At 34.2% G+C, this 12,661-nt stretch overlaps 1 protein-coding gene across 1 annotated transcript in view; it reads right to left on the reverse strand.

Moving 5' to 3' along the window:
* The window catches only part of LOC136029867 (rho GTPase-activating protein 21-B-like), a gene marked incomplete in the record, with an annotated part of 199,960 nt that overhangs the window by 51,905 nt on the left and 135,394 nt on the right, over positions 1 to 12,661 (reverse strand). The window contains 2 exon segments of the mRNA XM_065708329.1: positions 774 to 989; positions 9,546 to 9,683. Of these exon segments, the coding sequence (XP_065564401.1) occupies positions 774 to 989; positions 9,546 to 9,683 (354 nt within the window).

Consider the following 12,661-nt stretch of genomic DNA (forward strand, 5'->3'; position numbering starts at 1 on the left):
GAATTTTTCGGATACGTTGATCCTACCTATCCGCAGAAAGCGGTCTCTCCGTACATTCCTTTAGTTGCATTTTAGTTTTGTCCAGGTCTTTGATGATTATTAAAACATTCAAAATTAGCACAGCATATTGAAATGATTTGGCTAAAATAAATTTCAAAATTTTCTATTTCCGGAAAAGTTTTCAAGAATTAACTCTTGGAACTGGTTTCATTAAGTGGGATTATTAAAACCAAAAAAAAAAAATATTTATTTCCTTAGTTTTGCTGCTTTTCAGGCAGCATTTGTAGTTTTTCCCCATTTTCTCAAATCCCGCCAACGGTAAGGATTCCTACATTTGTGTCAGGAGTCAAATTATTTGAATTTTTACAGCAGGTTCACTACCGTCACAGAGGCTACTGAGTTAAGGAAATTCCCCTCCCTATTAAGACAATATTGCCCATGAGTTGAAAACAGACTGAGCAGTACAAAAATCATGGAGACCAACTGCCCTAAGCCAATTTTTCGTTTTCTGAGACTAAAAATAATAATAGAGAACTGACACTTACGTAAGAATTTTTGGGGGGGGGGGAGTAAAAAGTTTATTCGGTAATTTAAACAAGAATTTTCCAGAAACCCTGGAGTTTAGCATTTGGTGGGGTTAATGCGGGCCCCAACCTCTCCATCCCTCTCCGTAGACCTCTGATAGAGAGGTTTTATAAACATAATTGGAAATAACCACCTGTTTGCAAAAAGACAAAAAAAAATCCAAAAAAATAAAATAAAATAAAACAAACCTTCGTGAGAGCTTTTAAGCAACTGGGCTCTTGTGGAAAATGAGGCAAGCATATCGTCAAACTGCTCAAGAACAGTTTCACCAAAGTCCGAGGCAATAGACCCCGGCGTGGATAGAGGAGAAACAAAATAATTATCCAAACTCTCATCTAAGCTATCTGGTGTAGGTGGGAGGGAAAAACACAAGTCTGAGGGTCGGACAAGACGAGCATGCTTATCTAAAAACGAAAATAAAATAAACATAACAAAGAGGTAAAAGCAACATCTAAAGCTATATCTGCAACAGAAAAGAAATAAAGACAAAACAAGCAAACAGAGAGGGAAAACAAACACAAAAATGTGTATTTTTATTTTATTTTTCTAAATTCTGTTCATTCCATCAGAAGAACGAGAGGTTCAATTTCCCATATCACAATGTATATTTTAGTCTGAGGTTCAGTCAGTGACAAATTATATATAAATAAATAAATGAATAAATATATATATATATATATATATATATATATATATATATATAGATATATATATATATATATATATATATATATATATATATATATATATATATATATATATATATATGTATATATATACATATAATATATATAATATATATATAATATATATTTATATATATATATATTGCAGTTTGACCTATGTGATTGTATGGATGAGTAGGGTTAAGGCCTCATTCAAGTGCTGGTCTATATTAATCACTAATTTAGGAAAACAGTCTTCCTTTTCTCCTTCTTTCTCTTTTTTTTTTAATCTGTTTGTGCTGTTGCATTGGTGATTTCTCTTTTTGTTATATATATATATATATATATATATATATATATATATATATATATATATATATATATATATATATATATATATATATATATATATATATATATATATATATATATATATATATATATATATATATATATCATTTTCTTTCAATACTGTCCGAATCCAAGTGTCCAGCAGCCTGCTAGGGAGGGCTTAATTCCATCCCGAGCTGAAAGCCATAAAAGACATTTGAGGAAACAAGCGTTCTATTTTATTTGTACTACTAATTTTACATAAATTGAGAATACCAAGAGGTAATAAGCAGAATGAGTCTAAAAGAGAGGGGGGAGGAGTATAAAACTTTAGGAGCCTATGAAGTAAATGTTGATGTGTAACTTCATAAGCGCAAAATCTTAGAATGAACCGCTTATATCAGGTTAAACGAACAAGTTCTCAACTGCTTTCTAAAATACCTTACAGAGTGGTTTGTGTATGATTAAGTCCGGTTTACACTACTTGTGGATCGAGTCTTCAATTTCTATTTGTTGGTCTCAAGTTTTTACTGTATTTTTTTTATTGAGGGAGGGGGCATCCATCCTTTTTCTTCCACCGACTATAGTTTTAGCTTTAATTATTAAACGATGCAAAGAAATGAATTGGGCGAAGCACATAGCTTAGAGTTTGGCCAAATCAATTTAATTAATCATTGTCCAAAAAATATTGTTCTTTATATCGCTACCATGTTTTTTTCTAGTTAACTATTAACTCTACCAAATGCAAATCAAAACTTCTGGAGCCTAGACAAACACACGACCCAACTCTTAGGGGTTATAGGAGGTATTAAAAGATTTATTCGAAGGTAGGGGAAAGAGTGCGGGTTAAAACTGAAAGGTAATTTCTTTACAAAGGCTTTTCAAAAGGGGTGGGATATTTTTAAATCACTGAGAAAATGCAGGAGGGGTATCCTTCCTGATCCATCAAGTATACTTAAACAAATTCACATAATTTTAAGGGTAAAGTCTTTCCCTGCTAGGGGTATATAACTTCGAAGACCATACTGCCTTTAAATTACGAAAGTATAACAGCTCAAAACAGAAATGAAACCTTTTAATCGACAGTGAACAGATATAAAATTTTTAACTGGATATTTCGAACATATATACAGTACTCATCTTCAGCAGTAAAACTAAAAGACATGAACAAAAACAAACAAAATTTTATACCTAATAAACTAATTAGCATCATCATCAGCTCATCATCAACAGTAATGATGATCATCATCATTAGCATTAACTGTTCATCATCAGGAGTTTTACTGCTGTTGATGAATACTGTATATGTGTTCGAAATATACAGTAAAAAATCTTGTATCTGTTCAGTGTCGATTAAAAGGTTTCGTCCCTATTCTGAACTTTTATACTTTTGTTACGGGTATCTTAAATAATCCTTATCTAATCAAGATGTTATTTTTATTGGGTTTGTATGATATTTAAGGTTTCAGAAAAACTCCAATACCCTCCCCCCCAATCCTTTATCTAGAAAAAAATTATTCTAACCCTCCTCTGACAAGATTTCATGCATCTAGATTTCTAAATCTACCCAATTCCTAACTTGGATGCAGAAATACAGTATAACAAATTTATGATAAAGATAACGGCACATTTATTTACAGAGGCCAATGAAAGAGTGTAATTGTCATTGAGAAACTAGCTAATTGCAAACGAATCTTTTCAGCAAGGAGTTCTGGTATTTCATAAGGAGGAATGCAACTTCCTCCTTGACCAGTGGTGTCAATTAGGGAGAGTAGAGGGAAGAAAATACACTTGGCTCCTCTAGACTTCAAAAAATACTTTTTCTTAAAGACAACATAATGGCCCCCTCCCCAAGTTTCATGAATTGACGCACGTCCTTGACGAAGGAAATTATTAGAAAATGGGCTATTCCAGATGCCACTAACCTAAAATCTCGAATGAAGGAAAGAGTTGTACATTGAAAAAAAAAAAATATATATAGATTTTGAAACTAACTCGAGCTTTTTTTTTCTTTTTTTTTTTTTTATACCTAAGCCTGTCGGTCAAAATCGAGTTAGTCTTTTAGTCGAATGAGTCTGTATCAGTTCTAATTTAGAGTTGGGTTCTGAATGTTGAATGATTCCTTAAAAAATAGGATTACTTGACATTGTAGTCTTGAGTCAAAGGGTCAATAAGGGCGAATTCTCGAGGATACCCGAATCACTCGTGAATCTGGCAGAACTAATTAGACCTAGTTTGTGAGATTTCATAACCAACGATCAATCCAAATATGGTCTCACTTGAGGTCATGGACGAATCTAATGATCCGTTTTGGTGTTAGCAACTCAACTCTATCGAAACTACTTTGTGAGGGGGTACATCCAAGGATCGATCCAGATAGGGTCTCATTTGAGGTCATGGACGAATCTAACGATCCGATTCGGCGTTAGCAACTCATCGACAGAGGGCAACTAAAATTTTACCCAAAACCATTGACCGAGTTGGTCCTTAATTTCTCAGCATTTTAAGATAATACGACCTACTTTCAATACAAAGAAGGGGATAAGCTACTTATATGTCCCATTACTTACAAAACAAAACAGGCATCCTCTATAATTGCTCAAGATTCAGACCGAAAAATAAAAATAAAATGGTAAAAGTTCACAGGAATGTGAAGTAGATCGTTAACTTTTGGGTAAGGTAGGGTAGATCAATCACAAAACATAGCAAAAAAAAAAATACAAATAAAACAAGATGAATGCTCATTGGCACTTTAACTTCAACCAGAATCACTTTCTTAATATTAATGATTTTTTGGTATCTTGTCTTTTCTTGTTCTTTTCCCATCCAAAAAACTTAAGTAAAAAATGTAACAGATTTTTCCCTCTGAGCATTGCACTTTGTTTCCCCATATTTACTGAAAATCCCCCGTCTGTGACCAGGGCAGCAGTTGCAGATCATCACAAGTTCACTTAAATCCTCATATATAGGCAATTGAAGAAATAAGTCTCGATCATCTGAATAGATACATTAAATAAGAAATGTCAGATTTCATAAGTTGAATATTAAAGATAATAGTTTGCAAGGAAAACAGCACAGGTGGCGTTTTAATCAGGACATACCATTGGAAAAAAACCTAATAGTTACTAAGACATTACCAACTAATTCAGCTGGAATCGTGGCCATATTTGATAAATCTAACACAACGCTGCAATAAATATTAATAATATGCAATAAATATAAAACCTCAATAAATATAATAATTAATTTAAATAAATATAAACAATTTGGATTTTAGATTGATGAGCGGCTTTCCCTGTCTTTAATTTTGTCTAAAATGTCAGCCAATTTATGAAATGTTTATTATGTCAGGAGGTCGGGTATAAAAGGATCAGGAACGCTAAACTAGGTTACTTTTAATGCATAAATTCCCTGCAAAAAAGCAAAAGGAAAAAGTGGCAAAACCAAACGTCAAATAAAAAAATTAAATTAACCCCTCCAAATAACAACAATGGGTCATCTGAAGCAATGGGTATAAGCCGTCATGCCCTAGCATGCCCATTGAACTAATTGAAAACGGACCTGACCAATAAGATCGCATGGCGTATCGATAGGAATTTTGTCTAAGGACAAATCTCCTGTCATAGTCCTCAGCCAGGGAAGTTGGAGGAGTTTCCTCGTCGTGGTTATTTGAACATCCCTCGAGATCGTCTAACAGGTAAAATTTGTCACGATGAAAAGGAAAAAAAGAAAACGTAAACACTAAGATAAAAACAACGGGTTCTCAACTTTTATCCTTCCGTACCAAAAGAAGTATTTTCTGTGGTATTCTACTTCGATAAGCTTATTCATTTTTTTTTATATACGTTCCTCCGTCAAGAAAAGGGCCAATTTACGAATAGCAAACTTAGCAAACACAAAAGGCTTCAACATTTGAAGAGGCCTTTAAAAACAACTTTTACCGCTAAATTAGTCTCTAACAGAATTCACATTCCGAAATATTGACCCAAAGGGTTAATATACATAAACAGTCGTTACTATATTACAACTTCCACCAAATATATTATGTGCGCGTTTTTTTTCTCATTTTGCTAAACAGCTCAATGATCAATCAAAATCAAACTAAAAAGCAAAACCGTAAAGTAAAACACATAGTAAAAGTAAGTTTTACAACAACTCAGCAGCTGAGGGGAACATACTCAAAAACATCCCATCTCAAACTTTTGAAGTTTCTGGTTTGGCCGTTTTCCCAAATTCCAATTATTTTCTGAGCAGAACCAACAAAGTATCTTCAGCAAAAATGAAGAACAAATAGCCGATAGTTACTTTGTGACTTAGCTGGAACTTCTCCATTATTAATTGATTGTTGTTTTATTTTGGTAAACTCCTGGATTCCATAGACGAAACGATTTTACTTTATTGGGGTTACTTTCTGGATCGTAACGGAATATTTCTTTTTCTTTCTAATTTTTCAGTTTTATCTTTTTATCTTAAATTACTTTTGATCGGACACACCTCTTTAATCTAGCCCTTTTCAAGTTTTTGGTTAGGTCACCAAGAAATTCCTATAGATTTAGGACATCTCTTCGTTATCATATCCCAGTCTAAATTAGAGTTTTTCGCTTTTTTTATCTATCCTCTCCAGACTTAAATTACTTTCGACGGGAACCAGACGATAATCCATCCTGCCCAGAACCAACGGACGATGGGATGACCGACGTAGTCCAGCACGATCTGTCAGCAGCAGACTCTTCTACAATCTTCAGTCAGTCATTATTCCAACGACGGCAATGTCCGCGGAAGCCACCCCAAAAAATCCAGGTCATGCTTGAATGTCTGACAGAGATTCTTTCTTTGGCCGCCTGGTCTACGTTTCCAAGTTGGAAGGGGATTACATGTGTGGATATCGCGGAATATGGTTCCAGCAAGTCATCCTCTGCACACAGCTTGGTAAATTCAATGTTGGGAAAGGGCTTTCATACATCCCGAGGACAGTCCGAGCCATCGAAGTCAATCTTTGACCACAAGCACGCTGAGTGGACTCGTGTCAATTCAATGATGGAGAGTAGTTTTTCAGCCTCGTCACTTGGTTGCATGCCTATTATTTAGCAATTTCTCTAAAACATATTGTGCATACTTTTCTCCTTCCTTTGATGCCTATGCATCTGTCATACACTTGGCTCGATTCACTATGGTCATCATGAATATCTTTATGTTCTTGCTCACGTGTTCTTGCTCTTTCATGGGTTTCAGAATTGAGCAACAATCAGGGCTGTATCCAGAATTTTGTTAGGGGAGAGGGAAGGGTGAGTTAAAACGAAAGTTATTTTTCCTACTGTTAAAGTCTTTTCCTGCAGCATCTATTCTTAGTTATAACATCACCCAAGAAAAAAAAAATTCGTATGCTGATCAATGGTCTGCGTTGCGTAGGTACCGATCTTTTGGTTCACTCCCTTCGGCCGGGAATACAAAGCATGGTATGGGGCAAATAGTCCAACGCTTCCCTCGTTTTCACCTAGATTTCTCCAGGTATCCATTAAGAGCTGGGTCGACTTTGGCTGAGCTTAAAGTTACACCATTGACACCCGTTCGAAATCAAATAACCAGCAACACCAGGACTCGAACCAATATCCAGACATCAAAATATCCAATATTTTCATCATATGCCTCTAACTTAGGATCAGGCTGCTACAGGGCGAGGACAATGGTCATCGATACATTCTTTACCAGAAACCATACATCCAGAATAAAAAAAAAAAAATGTTCAAAAATACATGATTTTGATCATATAATGCTTGTAAATGATCTTTTCCAAAGGTGGCCCATGTCTCCTTCGAAACGGAATGCATATATTGAGAAAATAACACTGGCTTTCCTTGGTTTTCTAAAGACCCACTTGTAAAAAAGCACATTAATTGCCTTCTTTGGTGCTAAAAATGCATTTAACTTTAGTTCTAAAAAGTTTCTTGTAATTCGGAAAAACCGCAGCATTTGGATTTGGTACAGTGGTCGTGTTTTTTTTTTTTTTTTTTTTTTTTTTTTTTTTTTTTTTTTTTTTTTTTTTTTTTTTTTTTTTTTTTTTTTTTTTTTTTTTTTTTTTTTTTTTTTTTTTTCAAAGCTAAATTGTAAAACCTACTCTAGTCTTAGGATGATGCCCGATCAAGAATTACAAGAAACAGATGGCGTGAGAGATTAGCTTCCTTCGCAAATTGTATTTTGGCCTCTTAAGGTGACTCCTTCTTCTTTATCATTTGCCAGAATAGTGTTTACCAAGCATTCTGGAAACTACTTTAAGACAATCATAAATATTTACTTATCTCATTCCTAAAAGCTCATTGCGTTTATTTTAACATTTAAATAATTTTCATATCCACTTTCCAGGGATATAATTAGAGAAAGTTTAAGATGGCTTGGCAAGGTTTACGAATAAAGGGCGGCATATTTGAAGAGTTGAAGAACGGCGAGTTTGGTTGCACCCCTGTCCTGTGGTGGCGCAGTGGATTTGACCTTAGCTTGGTAATACGGGACCCAGAGATCGAATCACGCTGCAGGAATGCACTGCAGGGCCGACGCAGGGACCTTAGTAGTCAAGAAGCATCGTTAATTCTTAAATTGGTTACACCGCTCTTATTTGCAAAGCTTAATTGGCCTTGCGAGATTCATTTTTGTTGTTGTGTGTAGTTGATGTAAAAAAAAAAAAAAAAACTAAGCTTTTGGGAACGAAATAATTTCTGCAAATGCTCCAATATAAAATAATTTACTCTAAGGCTGGAGAAACTGCACTGGAAGGGTTACCAAAAGAGTACCATTTTGCTGGGCACACTTTTACAGGTGGAAGGGGGCAATGATAAAAAAAAATCTTTGACAATATGAATAAGAAGTGCCCAGAAATTTGGGATAAATTTGGATTTTTCTGAAAAGAAGGGGGGAGGGAAACGTCCCTGCCTCTTGCAACAAATTGATATATGTCGGCTTTATGGCGAACTAGTTCAAAACCTCAGATACAGTAAATGCAGTGATAAATATAAATTTGCCAGAACTAACGAAAAATTGTAAGAAAAGGGCAAATCTAAACGATTTTGTCTTTCTGCATTTTCTGTAAGCATTCTTCGAGTTTGAAAAGTAGGCAGTTCTTTGACAAAAGCTGCACAAAATGCGGTGAAGTGAACTTTATGTATGAACATAAAACAATACCGAAACATAACCATAAACGGTATATTAGACCTTTGATAGTTTCCTCATGTAATTTGGTTTCCTTAAACTCTAAACCTGAATTAACCAAAAAATTTTTAAACAAGGAGAGGAATTAAAAAAAAAAAAAAATCAATAGGCTAAAGTCAAACCTGTTATTTATTTTTGGCCGAGCATACTTATGGGCAGGAGGAGCCACACGTTGACGTTTAGGGTCCATAATTTGAAGACAAAAGCAACATTTAATGCGTGAAAGAGCACGGTCCTATTTTTTTATGTTATTTATGTCGTCAAATCAGCTATTTTAAGAGAGAGCTATCACCTTGCACTCTAGATTAGTATATAATAGCATCCCTTTCATTAGAAAGAAAAAGGAAAGCAAGGCAGGTATTTGGACTATTTTTGTAAAGTAGTTTTTTTTTTAAATAGTTCTCCTTTTGATAAAAATCGGAAGATGAAATAGCAGCATATAATGAAAGAGAAAAAGAAACATTGTTTTTCTATAGTTCTGTGGTTAAAAATTTGCTTTAATTTTAGTGGTTTAGCCTGTGACATAATTTTGTTAACCATTCATCTCACCCTTGTCACCCTTGTCGCTTGTCAGAATGGGAAGACAAATAGTCCCGCCTTTTTAGTACCTGATTGCTTCTCCTGTGTTCCTGAATGAAATTTTAAACCGGTAAGAAACGGGAATAAAAGTAGGCGAGTTAGATTTTTCAAATGCACATCATAAATAGATTTTTGTCGTAAACGAGTACATTAAACTACAATAAAATACAAAATAAGAAGACAAACCAGTTTCATCTTTTGGTTGCTCATCCTTGTGTTCAGAAGGAGGTTCACAATGAAGTTTATTACTTCCAATTATCACAGTTCTATTACCAGACATGCCAACGCCATAAGAAATATCTGTATCACGAAATCTCGGAGAATCTGCAATAAGAATAACTATGCTCATATACTTCATAAATTCTTTCAATAAAAAATTTCAGAAACTAAGTGGGGAAAACAGGAAGTTGAAAGAACCAGGAATTTTTTTTTAAGTTCTACATCTGTATGAAGTGTCGAGTCATAATTTTCATGTATGTTATGAATATATAAAAACTGGGCGAAGATTCAAGACCTTAAAAGGTAAAACCTCTTTCGAAAGAATAGACATCAAGGATTTGAAACATAGAAAGTAAGAATAATAACATAAGAAGTTGTTCAAAACAATAAAAATAAAAAAGTTAAATATTTCTTCAGAGCAGGAATGAAGCTATCATGTTCATATTCTGATAACTTTCCCCAATAAGAGCTCATAGAAAATCTTTTACTAGGTTGCAGCAGCAGCTGCGACCTAGTAAAAGACGACATGGGTCCATAGTAAACGAAAAACAGCCTAAAATCTGTAAAAATAGTATCAGATTGAAACAAAAGTGCACCATTGAAATTGTCTTGGCCGAAAACTTACACAGGAAACTTACAGTCCTTTGACTTTAACAAAAAGGGCAATCTATTAGCTTGAACAACAGGGAAAATCACTTTTTTTGCACCAGAGGGATCTTTTTTCAGTTTTTTTTTATACATTAGAAACAAATGATAATTCAATTTTTAACTGGGAGAGTCTTCCATATGCAATTAATTTTTGGTAGGAGAGGCCACCAAACTGCTAAAACTTTATGCTAAAAAGTAATAGCTTATGCTAATATTTTAAGTTAAATATTGAAAACTTATGGTACCAAGCACCTTCGAAGTAGCTTTCCTTTGAAGGTCTATTTTTCTTTAGCAATCACTAACTGATTGCATTTTGGTTTCATCCAACCTATTTTTGTCACATAAAGTTGATAAATTTGTGAGACATTTTTCAACTCCTTCCGAATATTCAAATAGGTACTTCTGTATTATTCAGAACACACTCAATAAATGAAGTTAGGTTCTTTCGCAAAACAAACTACGATGCAGGTACATTTTAATTAAATATTTTATATAGAGAGACGGTTGGGTTAGGTTAAGTTAGGTATTTGATTAATGCACTCCACCCCCCTAATGTGCAAATATATGGCCTAAACTTTTGATAAAGCTAATGAAATAAAACAAAATATGATGAAAATAGAACACTTTATTAGGAAAATTGTAAAATTACAACATCCACATTTTATGGAGGTAGATATTCCAGTCGATAACTGTCTTCTTAGAAATGACTAGCTCTCGTTTACACCGGGCCAGATTTGTCAATTCACAAACCCAGAAATAAATGAAACAAACTTCCGTAATAAATGGTAGTCTATTGTCAGAAAACCACGTATTTACACACAAATTGACTTTTTTCAAAAATGGCCTATTGTTAAACTTCTAAAAATATTTTTTCTCGTAAGAACATAAAGTCATGTTGTGTTCATTGACGTTTTGTTGTGGGCAACAACCTCTTATCCTGAAAAATCGGATTTTCGCATCATAGTTTGATTCACGAAAGAACCTAACTTCACTTATTGAGTGTGTTCTCAATAATGCACAAGTACCTCCAAATATTTCCAAATTTTATCATTATACTCGTATATACTCAGTATACTCGCAGTGACAAAGCAATAATATAACGTCATATTTCCCCCTTCTTGTATGCTCCCCCTTGAAGCGCAGTAACAAGAACACTTGCCTATAGTCAGAGCCGTTCTTAGGGGCCGCCGCAGCTAAGGATGCCACGGCTAAGGGATTGCCTACTTTGATGAAAATTTTCATTTTGGTTTGACTTTTTTATTGTTATATTTGAATCAGGAGAGGGGCGCTGTAACTGATTTAGTAATTGTCTGTTATAGCGCCTATCAAACAGTTCGCGGTAACGAACTGTAGTAAGAAGCGACCCGGCTCAATAGTAACCAAAACTCTAAAAATGGAATTTTGGTATCAATAGCTACATCAAAAGAATCGGATTTTAATGCTGATTTTAAATATATAAGTTTCCTCAAGTTTAGTTTTACCCATCAAAAGTTATGAGCCTGAGAAAATTTAATCCGTATATGAAAGGGGCTAAAGTTTTTTACTGTTTTAATATGATACGGAGTAATTTCTGTTCGTTTTAAGTTTTAATATCGTTCCTTACTTTCATTTAAAAAACTTTTTTTTATTTAATGTATATAGAAGCTAAGTGGAACCGGTTTTCATCAAGTATGCGATCTATGTGATGAAAATATAATACCTGTTTTCTGACGCTCATTCCTAATGAAACATAACAAAATGCTTTACTTTGTGCTTTATATTTACACATTAGAGGGGGAAAGGGTGGGGTAAAATATTTGGACAGTGTGGAATTAGAGACAATTATTACTTCATAATATGCATAATAATTGTACCAAACACATTTTGCATGCAGACCCGCTACACTTAAACCCCCTCCTCCCCCCAATGTGCAAATATATAGCCAAAATTTGTTTCTAAAACATAAAATTTTCATCATACAGATCGCAAACTAAATATATTGCATTCAATAGAGATCACAAGTTCAGTGAAAACCGGTTCTACTTAGCTTCTATGTACATAAGCGTTATAACATAGGTGCTAGAACAGACATTTACCACTAATTTTTCCCCGGGCACCACCAACCCTGGGAACGGCTATCCAGACAGAAATTATTTCGCACTTTTATTCCATTTTGAAAACAAATTTTAAAAACAATCATTAATTATTAGGTTCCTGAGGCTTATGAATTATGTCTACGCACCAGCGTACTCACTGTCATACTCTTTTTTGTCTAGATTACATCAGCAAACTGATTTGAATGTTTAATCTGATGAAAAATACATTTTGATTAAAATTCATTAATATACTGGGTAGATTTCACCAACAGTTTAAAGACAGAAACATTATCGCAAAGGTCAGAGGCGCCATTTGGGCCAAATCTTGGGGTGGGCATAAACTCCATCTGCCCCCCCCCC

The sequence above is a fragment of the Artemia franciscana genome, chromosome 8, assembly GCF_032884065.1.
Source record: "Artemia franciscana chromosome 8, ASM3288406v1, whole genome shotgun sequence".
NCBI lineage: Eukaryota > Metazoa > Arthropoda > Branchiopoda > Anostraca > Artemiidae > Artemia > Artemia franciscana.